General features: G+C 39.9%; 2 protein-coding genes across 4 annotated transcripts in view; both read right to left on the reverse strand.

The window, feature by feature from the left end:
• The window catches only part of TGM4 (transglutaminase 4), a 71,137-nt gene extending 67,329 nt beyond the window's left edge, over window positions 1-3,808 (reverse strand). For all 3 annotated transcript variants that reach the window (XM_017876286.1, XM_017876285.1, XM_017876284.1), the window contains exon 1: window positions 3,721-3,808. The gene's annotated coding sequence lies outside the window, so the exon portion shown is untranslated. The remainder of the gene's footprint in view (window positions 1-3,720) is intronic.
• Window positions 3,256-17,079, reverse strand: part of KIF15 (kinesin family member 15) — a 71,471-nt gene continuing 57,647 nt past the window's right edge. Inside the window, 6 exon segments of the mRNA XM_017876394.1 lie at window positions 3,256-3,842; window positions 4,191-4,322; window positions 4,579-4,744; window positions 8,421-8,542; window positions 8,739-8,808; window positions 15,485-15,594. Of these exon segments, the coding sequence (XP_017731883.1) occupies window positions 3,780-3,842; window positions 4,191-4,322; window positions 4,579-4,744; window positions 8,421-8,542; window positions 8,739-8,808; window positions 15,485-15,594 (663 nt within the window). The 3' untranslated portion in view covers window positions 3,256-3,779.

The raw sequence follows: 17,079 nt of genomic DNA on the forward strand, positions 1-17,079 counted from the left end.
TTCATCGTGTTAGCCAGGATGGCCTCGATCTTCTGACCTCATGATCCGCCCGTCTCGGCCTCCCAAAGTGCTGGGATTACAGGCTTGAGCCACCGCGCCTGGCCTCATTTCCTTTCCATCGTGGAAATCTATCCTTAAGGAAATCACTTCTCAGTGTTCCATCTGGCATTCTACTACTCCGCAGGGATTGTTCAGGCCCCCTCCCTTCCCTACACATCAAGCTCGGGGATTTGCCCCCGCCCAGGACTGGCAAATTGACTTTACTCACATGCCTTGAGTCAGGAAACTAAAATACCTCTTGGTCTGGGTAGACACTTTCACTGGATGGGTAGAGGCCTTTCCCACAGGGTCTGAGAAGGCCACTGCAGTCATTTCTTCCCTTTTGTCAGACATAATTCCTCGGCTTGGCCTTCCTACCTCTATACAGTCTGATAATGGACCACCCTTAATTAGTCAAATCACCCAAGCAGTTTCTCAGGCTCTTGGTATTCAGTGAAACCTTCATATCCCTTACTGTCCTCAATCTTCAGGAAAGGTAGAATGGACTAATGGTCTTTTAAAAACACACCTCACCAAGCTCAGCCTCCAACTTAAAAAAAAAGGACTCTGCCAAAAATAGAGCCCAAAAACTCACTAACCAAACAAGCAATTACACTGAACCCCCTTGGACACTCTCTAATTGGATGTCCTGGGTCCTCCCGATTTTTAGTCCTTTAATATCTGTTTTTCTTCTTCTCTTATTCGGACCTTGTGTCTTTCGTTTAGTTTCTCAATTCATACAAAACTGCATCCAGGCCATCACCAATAGTTCTATACAACAAATGCTCCTTCTAACAACCCCACAATATCACCCCTTAACCCAAAATCTCTCTTCAGTTGAATCTCTCCCCCTGTAGGTTCCCACGCCACCCCTTATCCCTCTTGAAGCAGCCCTGAGAAACATCGCCCATCATCTCTCCATACCACCCCCAAAATTTTTCACCACTCCAACACTTCACCACTATTTTGTTTTGCTTTTCTTATTAATACAAGAAGACAGGAATGTCAGGCCTCTGAGCCCAAGCTAAGCCATCATATCCCCGGTGACCTGCACGTGTACATCCAGATGGCCTGAAGCAACTGAAGATCCACAGAAGTGAAAATAGCCTTAACTGATGACATTCCACCATTGTGATTTGTTTCTGCCCCACCCTAACTGATCGATGTACTTTGTAATCTCCCCCACCTTTAAGAAGGTTCTTTGTAGTTCTCCCCACCCTTGAGAATGTACTTTGTGAGATCCACCCACTGCCAGCAAAACATTTCTCCTAACTCCATCACCTATACCAAAACCTATAAGAACAAATGATAATCCCACCACCCTTTGCTGACTCTCTTTTCAATCTCAACCCGCCTGCACCCAGGTGAAATAAACAGCCTTGTTGCTCACACAAAGCCTGTTTGGTGGTCTCTTCACACTGACGCGTGTGACACTTTCCTTGCAATGAGTGATGTTCTGGGTTGAATTGTGTCCCTGAAAAAGATATGTTGAAGTCTTAACCCCTGGTACCTGTGATGTGACTTTATTTGGAAATAGGGTCACTGCAGATATAATCAAATTAAGATGAGATCCTTAGTGTAGGCCCTAATCCAATATGACTAGTGTCTTTCTCAGAAGAGACAGAGGCACAAGGAAGAACACCAAAGATTCCTGACAACATCAGAAGCTAAGAGAAAGGCATGGAACAGATTCTTCCCTATGGCTCTGAGAGAATGTGGCCCTACTCACACCGTAATTTTGGACTACTGGCCTCCAGAACTGTCAGAAAAGAGATTTCTATTGTTTTAAGCCACCCAGTTTGTAGTCATTTGTTATAGCAGCCCTAGAGCTAATACAGGTGATCAGAGCCAAACCTCTTCATTATCAGCTTCAATATTCCACCTTCTTTTACCTCCAAGGCAGTTGCAGTGTCTGCTCGCTACCTTATATTTAATACTACATTAAAGTTCCTTTTTCATTTTTGGCCCATACTGATTTACTATTTATTATTCCTTGAGAGTTCAACTATGCATTACAATTTTTTCCTACAGTTTTATTAAAATGCACTCATTTTGAATGTATAGTTCCTTTTTTGTTTGTTTGTTTTTTGTTGGAGACAGAGTCTCACTCTGTTGCCCAGGCTGGAGTGTAGCGGTGCAATCTTGATTCAGTGAAACCTCTGCCTCCCGGGTTCAAGTGATTCTTGTGCCTCAGCCTCACGAGTAGCTGGGATTACAGGCACACACCATCACACACAGCTAATTTTTGTATTTTTAGTAGAGATGGGGTTTTGCCATGTTGGCCAGGCTGGTCTTGAACTCCTGGCCTCAAGTGATCCACCTGCCTTGACCTCCCAAAGTGCTGGGATTACAGGTGTAAGTCACCACACCCAGCTGTATAGTTCATTTTTTAGTAAATATAGAGTTGTGCAGCCATCATCACAAAGCAATTTTAAAACATTTCCACCACCTCAAAAAGTTCCCTGTGCCCAGTCATTCCCACTCCCATCCTAGCTCCAAGCAGCCAATGATTTACTTTCTATCTCTATAATTTTGCCTTTTCTGGACCTGCCGTATAAATAAAAACATACAATATGTGGTCTTTTGGGTTTGGTTTCTTAGCATTTTTTTGAGATTCATCATGTTGTAGCATGTTCCTTTTTTACTGCCAAGTAATATTCTGTAATATGGAAAAATGTTCAATAGCATTAATAATTAGGAAAATGCAAGTGATATAACTACACACCACTAGGATGGCTGCAGTAAAAAACCTGACGATAACAAGTGTTGGTGAAAATGTGGAGAAACTGGAATACACTGTTGGTAGAAATGTAAAATGGTATACCTAAATGGTAAATTTGTAAAACAGGCAATGTCTTAAAAAGTAAAGACATGCTTTTCAGTTAACCCAGTAATTCTACTCCTAGGCATGTGCTCAAGAGATATGAAACATATGTCCACACCATGACTTATACATGAACATTTATAGCTCCATTATTTATAATAGTCCTAAACTGGAAACAATTCAAGTATCCATCAACTGGTGAATGGATAGTGTAGCATATCCATAAAATGGAATACTTGTCTCAATAAAAAAGAAAGAAGGCCCGATACATAGAAGTTTCTTGAGGGCAAGATTTTATTTGCTTTGTTTACTGATGATTAGTGCCTGGCATATTGTAGGTGTTCATTAAGTATGTGTTCAATGAACAGAATGAACAATGTAAGTCACTTTAATTATTATCTTAAAAAATGGCTTTATTTACAGTCATGGAAAATGCTCAAGAAAATACCTAAAGTAAGAATACAAAAATAATCTATATTAACAAGTTTGCTTCTTGTACCTGCTACTAAGTCAGTCATTAAACTCACTGCAGGTGTTGGAACCGCCATATATTGTTAGAACTTCCATAAGAATCAAAGGAGATTATGGCATAATCTAAGAAGAAAATGATCTGGCTAACGTCCAGTGTAAACCTTAGCTACAGGCTTTTATTTTTACAAAGACAAAAGGTTTTCTCTTACAGTTGATTCAAAGCCTCGAAGTGGGCCACTTATTAGCAGACTGCTGACTGATGCAGGGTGTATATGGATGCAGAATGTTCATCAGAAACTTGAGGTTCAGCCACCACCACCTTATACACATTTAATAATTAAGGTCTGTTAATACAGCTCTCCTAAGTGGCCAAGAGTAGGTCTTACTTGTAAAAGAGAAGAAATATCTTCAAACAAGGTGATGCCTCGGTAGTTGACCGGAATCCTCATGATTCACTTCTTTTCTTTTCTTTTAAAAATACATTTTCAGCACGCAACTTTTCTGTCTCCTAAGTAATTTTTAAAAAACAAAAGGAAAAAAACTAAGGCTCTAATTATTACAGGAAGTGTGTTTTTTTGTTTTTGTTTTTTTGGCATTCATTAAGTGTATATTTCAAATTAAGACTGGAATTTTCCATGCGCAAACTAAACATTTAACAAGAATCTGCTGTCTATGAAAAGGTAACTGATTGAATTAGGCTCAGAATAGCAACGATGAACACTTTTTTTTTTTTGAATTCAGGAAGCTCCCTGAAGTAAGAAGTTGACTGATTCAATAATTAAGTTTTAATTTGGTTTTAATAAAATAATCATTTTTAAACCAGACATAATTTATTCAGAATAATTTTTAGGTTTACCTCAGCAAGCCTGACATTTTCCTTCTTTAGTCGTACTACGTACTGAATCTTCTGATGCAGGTTTTGGTGACCTACCAACTTTCCATTTTCCTCAGCAAGACACTCCACCTGCTTCCTTAACATTTCTGTCTCCTGCAGGTAATCAAATCCAAGGAGGGAAAATTAGAAGTAGGTCTTAATTTTCTTTTAAAGCTACATTATTTCTTGCCTTCCAGGAGCACAGGAAGTCAGAGAGTCCAGAATCCCAGCTTTCATGGCCTCACAACTCTTCATACAATAAAGCAACTCTGAACTAAGGACACCCAATCACAGAAGTGAGTTTTACGCTAATTAGTTCTATTCATTTGAGTGTTCTAAGTATCATGAAAAAACCAACACACTAGCACACCTGGGATGTTCTCTCCCTTTCTTCATACATTTCTTCCAGCTTCGATCTCAGTTGTTCTTTTTCCTGGAATGCTTTAGACTCCAAAGTTCTGGTTCGTTCAACTTCGTCAGTCATTCTAAGGCATTCCATCTCTTTGTTGTAAAGGGCACTTTGGATTTCTTCTAGGCTGTAAAAATAGGTATCACTTTATAGTATTTGAAAGAAACATAATCATAAAACAGTGCTCCAGTTAGATATGTGTCCTTCAAGGCCAGAATTTTGATTTGAAAGTATTACTAATCTTTAGCCCTCCTCTGCTGATGGCAAAAGAAGACAGTAAGTGCTACATATCAGATATGCTTTTTTTGGTTTTGTTTTACCCAAGACTTTCATTTTGGAAAACTCCTCAAAGCATTTTCTAAACAATAAAAATTTAGAATAAAATTGTTTAGGTTCAGCCCACTTGGGGCAAATGTGATTTAAGTATTATTATAATCTGCATGGTTTATTCAGTATCCCCTATCTTGATCATTTCTGATTTCAGAAACTGGTCCTCAGACAGTGGGACACCAATCATTTCTTCAAGGATGTGTTGTTTAGAATTTATACACTTCATATACATTTCACTGACTTTATAAAATGGTCTGAATCCTGTAAGTTTTCCAAAACAAATGCCTTCCCCCCCGCACCCCCTGCCTTAGGGACAGGGTCTCACTCTGCTGCCCAGGCTAGAGTACGCTGGCACCATCATAGCTCACTGCAGCCTCCAATTCCTGGGCTCAAGCAATCTTCCTGCTCCAGGCTTTGGAGTATCTAGGACTGCTGGCATGCACCACTGTGCTTGGCTAATGTTTTAAAAATTATCCATAGAGATAGAGTCTTGCTATGTTGCCCAGGCTGGTCTCAAACTCATGGCCTCAAGCAATCCTCCGTGATCTCCCAAAATGTTGGGACTACAGGTGTGAACCACTGTGCCAGGCCTGTTTTTTATTTTATAATGCTCATGAAATGTAATGTTGACTGTTGAAATGATGTATTATTACACCATTCAAGGCCAGCTAATTTCTAGCTGTTGATTACCAAAATGATATAATACACAAAATTTAATACACCAAAGCCAGCTAATTTCTAGTTGTTGATTGCTAAGATAATATAATACACAAAATTTAATACACTAAGGCCCAGCTAATTTCTAGGCAAGTTGTTTTTGGACTACATTCTGTGGATCTCAGAAGGACAGTGTGGGGAGAAGGGCACTGATGCTCTCCCAATTCATTGTTGGCTTCGTATTGGTTCCCCATTACTTTTTTTTTTTTTCCGAGATGGAGTCTCGCTGTGTCACCCAGACTGGAGTGCAGTGGCCGGATCTCGGCTCACTGCAAGCTCCGCCTCCCGGGTTCACGCCATTCTCCTGCCTCAGCCTCCCGAGTACCTGGGACTACAGGCGCCCGCCACCTCGCCCAGCTAGGTTTTGCATTTTTTAGTAGAGACAGGGTTTCACTGTGTTAGCCAGGATGGTCTCGATCTCCTGACCTCGTGATCCACCCATCTCGGCCTCCCAAAGTGCTGGGATTACAGGCTTGAGCCACCACGCCCGGCCTGGTTCCCCATTACTTTTTAAAGCATCTTCAGAAATATATGGATAACATAACGTTTAAAATTGCTGTCGTAGGCTGGGATTGATAAAACAGTGCATGCCGTTTGCTGAAACGTGCTTCACTTGCCCGCAGTGAAGTCTGGCTTGCTGTATGTTCCAGAGACAGCATATCATGAAGACTCTTGGTTACTAGACTATGAAATAAATTATACAACAAGTTAAATAGTTTTTACTCTTTTTGCTAGAAGACCTCGAATAGATACTAGTTCTAAAATAGCTGTAATTCAACTAACTAGCTGGATTCTCAAAAATCCTGTAAATAATCTGGGTTTCTGACTTAGCTTTACCATTAATTAGCTAGGAGCTGGACTCTGAATGGCTCATACACAGCTGAAAAGGCTGTTTTCCTATGTATACTCTGATTCTATGAAGCAAATGACTCAATGATTGGGTAACAAATCTTTCATAAATTGGGTGGTCTTTGTCAGCTGATCATTAAAAAGTTTTTATGGTAAATCACCATGTAATTTTTGACATATTTACTTGCATAAAGTTCAAATAATTAGAAGATAGTACTCTATCAAAACTCCTTCCATTGCCATTTACTTAACTATGTGAACAAGATTTCTCAGCATTTAAATCTATAAAAGCAGAAAATAGGAATAGAGTTGATGCTGAATCCTGTCTCATTTGAGTACAGCAGAAAATTAGCTGACTGAAGAAAAGCATTAGGTTAAAATACATTAAGAGATGCATTTTCACTAAAATTTTCCCTATGTATAATAATTATTTATAAAAATTTCCAGTAAATTTAGGGCACACTGATTAATAATTGCATTGTGAACTCAATTGGAAATATAACAAAGTCATATGATTAAAATAAATTTTTACAAATTACTTTCAATTTGTGTGTGTGTATGTATGTACACACATATATTTTATTGTTAAGTAGTATGATGGGGTTATGAATAAAAAAAATTTTCCGAATATATTAAATCAATATAAATCCCTGCAGGGTGGTAGAGAAATTCAAATTACAAAGGAAAAACAAAAATTTTAGACTGAGAAGTCATGGTATTTTTTAAACAGATAAAAAAGCAGCAAATTAGTAATTATGGTTTAAGAATGGCAAACGAACTTATTTCTTTTCTCGTTTTTAAAAAAATTTATTAAAAAAAATATTTTAGAAATGAGACAACAGGGTTTCACCATGTTCCAGGCTTGGATCTCAAAACTCCTAAAGGCTCAAGCGATCCACACTGCCTTCAGCCTCCCAAAGGGTGTGAGCTACTGTTGGCCCAGCCAACAGCTTTATTTTCCCCCATGACATATATTGTAATCTTCAGAATGGTCTATTCTTTTAACAATTTAAACTTATAATGAAAAATTTTACGATATAAATTAACTTCCAAAAATATGCACAAAGATGGTATATGATGTCTCCAAAATCTATCATATAATATCAAAAATGTTTTGAAGATGGGAGGAGTATCACCGAGAAAAGTGCCCAATAGCTCTCTAATGTTTTGTTGTGTTAAGCCAACCAAGCTTACTTTAGTTTGAATTTTACCAGGAAATATATGTACAACCTTGTTTCCATTCAAAGGACTGAGCCATTTATTAGCTACTTAATTAATATGAAAAAACTGAATAATTAAACTCATGGCTTTGAAAATAAAGAGACCCAAGGGTCTTAGGGGACCAGAAGAAATCAAAGTATTGATTCTTGGGGTCTCAGAGGGCCTCAGGTTTTAAATCAGAGGAATCCACGAAGGCAGAAATGAAAAGGGACACTGGTAGTTTTATATTGTCTATTGCCATGAGGGAAAGGACCACAATCCTCAAGGGAAAGCTAGCTTTTCCTGGCTTTATTTTCTTAAGATTTCTTTGAAGTGGCTTCACATGAGAAATCCCTTTAGGCAAATTGGTAGTAAAAAAATTGTAAAACATTATTAACATTCACTTATTACTGTAGAAGGAAAGAAGTTTACCTACCTATGGGGGTATATCATTCCCTTTAGAGAGGAATAAGGAAAAGGATGATCAATAATTTGATTACAAAAATAGTTACACTTACTCTTGCTTTCATTTTCAGCATTTCTTCAATCTATTTTACTCTATAAGAAGATATAAAAAAAGAAAATAAAAAGATGACTTAGGTTCTTAAATAACATTGCTTTAAAAAGATAGAAAGGAACCAGCCTTTTCTCCTTCATGTGAATAAAATCAAACCAATATCTTTTTTCACAATCCCAGCTACACATACATAAAGGAAGTACCTATTTCGAAGACTTCAAGCACTATGCCCTCTAAGGCTTCAAACAGGCCTTGGTACTTGCTTCTAAATGAAGAATTATATGTGTGTATGCTGAGCAGCAGGCTTGCTATCTAGGCATGAAGACAAATTCTTAATTCTCAGCTGTGTCTAAATACTGATGGTAAATATCATGCTAAACAGTGGGAATACAGAAAAGACAGGAATTTCAATAGTAAAATGATTTCTAAAATATATAACCATAGATACTAACTATAAAAGCATTGCTCAGATAAGAAGAAACTATCATATATAAAAAAAAATTCTTACTTTTGCAAGTCCTTTGATACTTTCTTCTTGTTCATTCTTCAGCTGTTGATTGTCTGGATGATTCTGATCACTGCATAGATTAACAGGGGTGGGGAGGAGGCACAGGAAAACACTGCTAAGTATATTCAAGTATCAATTTCAAATTCAAATCTATTATATGCAGCAATGCCAAGGTGTGCAAAGAAAGGCTAACTCTATTGTGATTGGGTCAAGTCAACACAGTTGATAAATGTGATTGACACATGGGGATGAAATAAGGCACTTCCCCAGAACTCAGGATTCCTCCCAGTACAAAAGCAAGATGAGCAGAGGTGGGAAATATAATCAAGGACTGGCTGAAAGTAAAATACAGTAGAAACTTAGTTGAAAGTGGTAACATCTGAAGACCGAATGTGAACAAAAGGGGGCTGAAAGAAAGGGCCACAAGGCTGGTATGAATGTGATCAGCTGGGAGGGGACACATTTTGGGTAGGGAGTATCCCTCTGGCCTCAGGCTGGTGGAGCCCTTGACTCTGCTTTTGCTCAGGTTCCATAGTCAGTTGACATTTTCTGATAACCACTCTGCCTTTCCATGTATGTGGACACCAGGGCCAGAAGTCCCAAGCACCAGTATGTCTTCGTGGAAAAGGAATGTTCCAATATATAAAGTAAGGAAATCACATTCTAGATAATACATCTATCTCTGTGAGCCTGACCAGGTGAGGATAATAAGTTTCTGTGTGCAGCCCCTGGACCAGAGAGGCATCCCTCCCTCCCTCCTTGGAGAACCTTCCTGAATGTTGTAGGCTTCTCTAGGAATATCTCTCTCACTGGTGAGTAAAAGACTATTTCTTGAAAGAAAACAGAAGCTACAGTGAGGTTTCTTTCCCTTAACAAATCTGGCAGCCTAGACACAAATGGTAATGAGTCCTCAATGAAGAATTCACCCCAAATCATTAAGGAAAGATGTGTTTTCTGTCCACTAATCCAAGGATTGGCAAATGTCTTCTGTCAAGAACCAGACAGTAAATATTTTAGGCTTTGGGAGTCATGCGGTCTCTGCCACAGCTATTCAACTTGGCTACTGTAGTGCAAAAGCAGCCACAACAATATTAAAATGACAAGGTGTGACTGTCTCAATAAAACTTTATTTACAAAACAGGTTGAGAGCTGAATTTGGCCCCTGAGCTATAGTTTGCCCTTTCTCTAATTTTTCACAAAGAACAGTCTGAGTAGCTCTTTTTATATATAAGGGACGTGAAGCTATGAAATGAAAACTTTTTTTTTTTTTTTGAGACGGTGTCCTACTCTGTCCCAGGCTGGAGTGCATGTTGGCCAGGCTGGTCTCAAACTCCCGACCTCCAATGATCTGCCTGCTTCAGCCTCTCGAAGTGCTGGGATTACAGGCATGAGCCACCACACCTAGTGAAAAACATTTTTTAGGCCAGGCGCAGTGGCTCACGCCTGTAATCCCAGCACTTTGGGAGGCCAAGGCAGGCAGATCACGAGGTCAGGAGATTGAGACCATCCTGGCTAACACAGTGAAACCCCATCTCTACTAAACATACAAAATATTAGCCAGGCATGGTGGTGGGCGCCTGTCGTCTCAACTACTCGGGAGGCTGAGGCAGGAGAATGGCGTGAACCTGGGAGGCGGAGGTTGCAGTGAGCTGAGATCGTGCCACTACACTCCAGCCTGGGCGACAGAGTGAGGCTTCGTCTCAAAAAAAATATATAAATTTTTTTAAAAAGACATTTATTGAACATCATGATCAGACCTATGACATTTGGCAATCAACAGGATGAGTGCAAAGGAAAAAAAAAAAAACACATTAAAACTCTTTGTTAAGACTGCTTTACACTTTCCACAGAACAGAAACTAAAATAACGTGTTATACAATTAGTCACAAATACGGTCCTTGAGTTTTTTACCCATACACCTGAGTATTGTCTAAAACATATCTTTTTTGTAGTAGGTAGGCCCTGCTACCAACTGTGCTTGGCTGAGTTCACAAATCTGTTGTAACCTATAGTTTCCCTGTCACTTCTATGGCTCTCCTCTCCTGCTAAGCTTTGTTTCCCGGCATTAATTAAAACCTTCTGCCACTGCCATAGCTATTACCGCTACTGGAACTGCCTGTCAACGTAAAAAAAAAAAACTCAGACAGGCTCTTTAGAACAAACAGGCTTATCTAGGAATAGTAGAAGGATCGCAATTGCAGGGTTTGCAAGCTATGACGGGCCATTGGTGTATCCAGGGGAGTTGGGGAAAGGGAAAGCTTTTAAAGACAAAGAGAAATCCATGAAATAAAGCTCACAGGTCACAGAAGCTCACTGCAGGAGTTGGTGTTTGTTCATTGGTGGAGCTGGCTGTTGCTGAGTAACTGTCCTGGTACTGGCGGCTTGTCTGAACTACTGCAGGCCTGAAAAATTCCTGTGATAAGCTCTGTTGCAGGGTGAGTGTAGAAGTGGGGCATGTGGGACCTGCAGGAATTTCTTGTGATAAGGTATATTATAGGCATGTGCAGTGAGAACTTCTTTATGGCCTCCTGACTCCACTTTGTTAGGGTTTTGACATAAATGACTCCATTTTGGTACTGGCAATTTTCACATGCCTTAGCCACCTTGGTTTGATGGTTTGGCAACACAGTAGCCTCAGCCACCACAGGGGCCAGAGTTTCTGCCTCCAAAGTTTCTTCTCTTCATGGGGTCAAAATTGAAGATTGGTTGTTGTAATTACCAAAATTGTTGTAGTTCCCACCATCTCCAAAACTGCTTCCATCATTACTAAATCCATTATAGCCATCTCTCCTGCCTGCATATCCACCAATACGGCCGTCTCCAAAGCTACCATTACCAGTGAAATTTTTCCTTCATGACCAAAGTTGTTACTCCCACCAAAACCACCTCCATGACCACCACCAAAGTTTCCAGAACCACTCTGATCTCTCTGGCTGGCTGAAGTACTAACCATTTCTTTCTTCAACATGGTTTTCCATACTTCATGGTAGTGGCTATGTACTTTACGGTATTTCTGAGAGACAGTCTTATCCAGAGTCATGGCTGTCCTCAAAGGTAAAAAAAGTAAAGCTCCTCTTTTTGCCATTGCCTCAGTCAGTCATGATTTCAACCACTCCTGTTTTCTCGTACCTTCACAATAATCTCTTAGGTGATGTTCTTCAGTGTCTTCTGTGATGCCACCAACAAAGATCTTTTTTACAGTTAACCAGGCACCTGGTCTTTGAGAATCTTTTCTTGACATCCCTCTTTGGTTTCACAACTCTTTTATCTGCCTTGTGTGGCCTTGATTTATGGCTGCATCCACCTCCTCCACAGTGCCATCTGTGACAAACCAAATGCTTGGTGTTCGGGTCTCTCATTGCCATATAAGCCATGAGCTTTCCTCACTACTCAGAATGGCTCCCCAGACGCTTATTGGTTGTTTCAAATCTCACTCATCTGATGAAGAGCTTCTGTAGCTATTTGGGCTATTTAAGAGACTCTGACTTAGACATGTTGGTAGTGGGAAGAGACTTGAATGATGCGTCCTTAGTGGGATCCATGGGCAAAAGTAGTAAGCTCATGATTTNAAGACATTTATTGAACATCATGATCAGACCTATGACATTTGGCAATCAACAGGATGAGTGCAAAGGAAAAAAAAAAAAACACATTAAAACTCTTTGTTAAGACTGCTTTACACTTTCCACAGAACAGAAACTAAAATAACGTGTTATACAATTAGTCACAAATACGGTCCTTGAGTTTTTTACCCATACACCTGAGTATTGTCTAAAACATATCTTTTTTGTAGTAGGTAGGCCCTGCTACCAACTGTGCTTGGCTGAGTTCACAAATCTGTTGTAACCTATAGTTTCCCTGTCACTTCTATGGCTCTCCTCTCCTGCTAAGCTTTGTTTCCCGGCATTAATTAAAACCTTCTGCCACTGCCATAGCTATTACCGCTACTGGAACTGCCTGTCAACGTAAAAAAAAAAACTCAGACAGGCTCTTTAGAACAAACAGGCTTATCTAGGAATAGTAGAAGGATCGCAATTGCAGGGTTTGCAAGCTATGACGGGCCATTGGTGTATCCAGGGGAGTTGGGGAAAGGGAAAGCTTTTAAAGACAAAGAGAAATCCATGAAATAAAGCTCACAGGTCACAGAAGCTCACTGCAGGAGTTGGTGTTTGTTCATTGGTGGAGCTGGCTGTTGCTGAGTAACTGTCCTGGTACTGGCGGCTTGTCTGAACTACTGCAGGCCTGAAAATTCCTGTGATAAGCTCTGTTGCAGGGTGAGTGTAGAAGTGGGGCATGTGGGACCTGCAGGAATTTCTTGTGATAAGGTATATTATAGGCATGTGCAGTGAGAACTTCTTTATGGCCTCCTGACTCCACTTTGTTAGGGTTTTGACATAAATGACTCCATTTTGGTACTGGCAATTTTCACATGCCTTAGCCACCTTGGTTTGATGGTTTGGCAACACAGTAGCCTCAGCCACCACAGGGGCCAGAGTTTCTGCCTCCAAAGTTTCTTCTCTTCATGGGGTCAAAATTGAAGATTGGTTGTTGTAATTACCAAAATTGTTGTAGTTCCCACCATCTCCAAAACTGCTTCCATCATTACTAAATCCATTATAGCCATCTCTCCTGCCTGCATATCCACCAATACGGCCGTCTCCAAAGCTACCATTACCAGTGAAATTTTCCTTCATGACCAAAGTTGTTACTCCCACCAAAACCACCTCCATGACCACCACCAAAGTTTCCAGAACCACTCTGATCTCTCTGGCTGGCTGAAGTACTAACCATTTCTTTCTTCAACATGGTTTTCCATACTTCATGGTAGTGGCTATGTACTTTACGGTATTTCTGAGAGACAGTCTTATCCAGAGTCATGGCTGTCCTCAAAGGTAAAAAAAGTAAAGCTCCTCTTTTGCCATTGCCTCAGTCAGTCATGATTTCAACCACTCCTGTTTTCTCGTACCTTCACAATAATCTCTTAGGTGATGTTCTTCAGTGTCTTCTGTGATGCCACCAACAAAGATCTTTTTTACAGTTAACCAGGCACCTGGTCTTTGAGAATCTTTTCTTGACATCCCTCTTTGGTTTCACAACTCTTTTATCTGCCTTGTGTGGCCTTGATTTATGGCTGCATCCACCTCCTCCACAGTGCCATCTGTGACAAACCAAATGCTTGGTGTTCGGGTCTCTCATTGCCATATAAGCCATGAGCTTTCCTCACTACTCAGAATGGCTCCCCAGACGCTTATTGGTTGTTTCAAATCTCACTCATCTGATGAAGAGCTTCTGTAGCTATTTGGGCTATTTAAGAGACTCTGACTTAGACATGTTGGTAGTGGGAAGAGACTTGAATGATGCGTCCTTAGTGGGATCCATGGGCAAAAGTAGTAAGCTCATGATTTATCTCTGAAATACGGTATTTTTAATTTTCATTTTACAAATGATCCGGAAATGTTCTATGTTCTATGCTCACAGTAGTTCTTGATAAAAGACAGTATACTAAATATAAGGCTTTTCTTTAATATAATTGGACATATGTGGAGCATATGAAAGCTAGGTGAGCAGACTGTGGACTACCTGCATCAGAATCACCTACAAAGGGAGGCAGTTGCTTATTAAAATGCAGAATTCTGGGCTTTGCTCCAGCCCTACTGAATAAGATCTCTGATGCTCACTAAAATTTGAAGAGAATCATTTAAGAAGAGATTTTAGTATAGCCGCCATTACCATCCTCAAATCTCTACTGCCTCATTTAGGTTTTGAACAATGCGTATCAGGGATGTTTCTGGACAGGGCCAGGGAGCTGCAGGAGTGCACAAGCTTCTCTGTCACAGACGTTCTGGCAATAGCATGGACAGCAGTCAGTGGAATTCGGAAAGGGCTTCTATCTCGGAGATCCCACTTTGATTCAGTTCAACTTCTTGCATAATTTTACAGGCCACTATCATCTCCAAACCCTCACTCAGAAAGTTGTAATAGGCAGAATCGTAATTCTACCTTGTGTACTTAATACCTGCCTTTCATTGACTGACACCTGCTACCAAGCACTGTAACTGGCACTTTATACATGTAATTTTTAATCTTTAAAACTCCTCGTGAGAAAATTATCATTTTCCTCATTTTACTGGTAAGGAAAGTGAAATACTAAGAGGGTAAAAAATATGTCAAAAATCATATGACTTTTAAGTCAAAGACAAGATATAAGTCTGGATATGGCTGCCCCGACACTATGCAAATATATCGGCAAATGCAACTACAAAACTGCCTTACCTGAAGTCAAAACACACTCAGAGAGATGTCTAAACCCAAGCGAATGCTCCTCTATAAAATGCTAAGGATATCCTTCTTGTCCTGCCCAGGAGCTTTTCCTGGACCATGAGTTACGAAGCAAAACCAACTAGTAGAGAATTCTCCCTTTCTCTGCAAGGCTTCTTGAACCTTGTCGATATCATTTATTCCTTAAAAATTTTTTTTCAAAATATAAGTAGTTTGGTTTAAGTATTTCACGTTTTAAATTCATTTCAATCGCTTTAAAACAAATGCAACAATGCCAAAAATGCATTGCAGAGCAATGCAAAGGTGAACAGATCAGACCTGACTCAAAATCAACCAAAAGAGCATCTCCTGGATTAGTGGGAAACATTGTACACCTTGGGAAACCTGTGAAACCAATTCCAACCTCATTTAACTCCACACAGTCAGGCCAAGATTTAGTCCACAGAGTTCTTGTGGTTCTTTCTCACCTGTTGTCCTTTTGTCTTTTAATATCATCCAGCTGACCTTGCAGGAGCCAGTTTTTCTCTCTTAACTGCTGACTTTCCAGGCGTAGGTCTTCCATTTCACACAACTGCTCCTAATAACATATCAAATCGTATATTTTCAAAAAACACATTACAGTAGGCTTCATTTAGCTCCCCAAGGCCACCACTGAGACAGGTATTCCTCTTAAGTTCCTATGCAGAGACACTGCACTGGGTATGGCTGCATGAAAAGCAGACTGTGACAAGCTATTGGAGGCCTAGAATGGTGATTCATGATTACATCCACAGTGTCTTGAACACAGATTTTTAAAATCAATATCACAGAGTTCATTAAATATTAAAATATTAAAATTCCTTTGTGAATAAAGATGACAAAATCTCTACATTGAAAATATTCTCAACTATTCGATTCTATTAGGTAGATTCTAATTAAAACAAACAAAAAATTGATGTCACAGCTCATCCCTCAAAATACTTAATTGCATCCTAACTTGAAAATCATGAGCATAGCTATCTGGAAGAAATAAATACTTGTCTGCAAGGAATATCCTTTTGGATTTACTTGCCTATTATCTGATTTCATTTCACCTGACCCAATTTCTTTTAAGTTTCAAGATCGTGCCAATCTGGATAACAGCCACATTCCTGAGATAGCATACTGAGAACTGCCCTAAATAAAAAGATCAGGAATAATCCTCTCCATGAATAACAAAACTCAAGATAAGTGCTGTCTTTATATACATCCCTTGGTTAAAGTGAACAATTTGTGTTCCTAAACAAAAACTCCCTGCAGAGCAATGACCTCACAGAATAAATGCTATCTTCTGTGGAGCATCACATCCTCCCTACCCCCATGCATCTACACACCTACCCAGACACTCCTCCATGTGCCCACCCCTGAGCCATGTGCACACCCCACTATTCGGACAACATACCATGAAGTAACTGGGTAAAAACACTATGAGGGAACTTTAAAAAATGGAAAACAAGAAAGTATTTTAAATTTATCAGAGACTGAAAGAAATCTCTCTAATATATAAAAATGCCTATGAATCAATAAGAAAAGTCCAATGATAGAAAATGGGTAATGGATATTGTTCACAGAAACAGAAAAACAAGATGCTCAATTTTACTCTTTAAGAAAAATATGGCCGGGCGCGGTGGCTCAAGCCTGTAATCCCAGCACTTTGGGAGGCCGAGACGGGTGGATCACGAGGTCAGAAGATCGAGACCATCCAGGCTAACACGGTGAAACCCCGTCTCTACTAAAAAATACAAAAAATTAGCTGAATGTGGTGGCAGACGCCTGTAGTCCTAGCTACTCGGGAGGCTGAGGCAGGAGAATGCTGTGAACCTGGGAGGCGGAGCTTGCAGTGAGCCAAGATCGTGCTACTGCATTCCACCCTGGCGGACAGAGGGAGGCTCCATCTCAAAAAAAAAAAAAAAAAGAATTAAATTTACTGGCTGGGCATGGTGGCATATACCTATAGTGCCAGATACTGGGTGGCTGAGGCAGATGGATCACTTGAGCCCAGCCTGGGCAACATAGTGAGACTTGATCTCTTTAAAAGAATTAA

Source organism: Rhinopithecus bieti, unplaced genomic scaffold (assembly GCF_001698545.2).
Source record: "Rhinopithecus bieti isolate Rb0 unplaced genomic scaffold, ASM169854v2 scaffold_9581, whole genome shotgun sequence".
Taxonomy (NCBI): domain Eukaryota; kingdom Metazoa; phylum Chordata; class Mammalia; order Primates; family Cercopithecidae; genus Rhinopithecus; species Rhinopithecus bieti.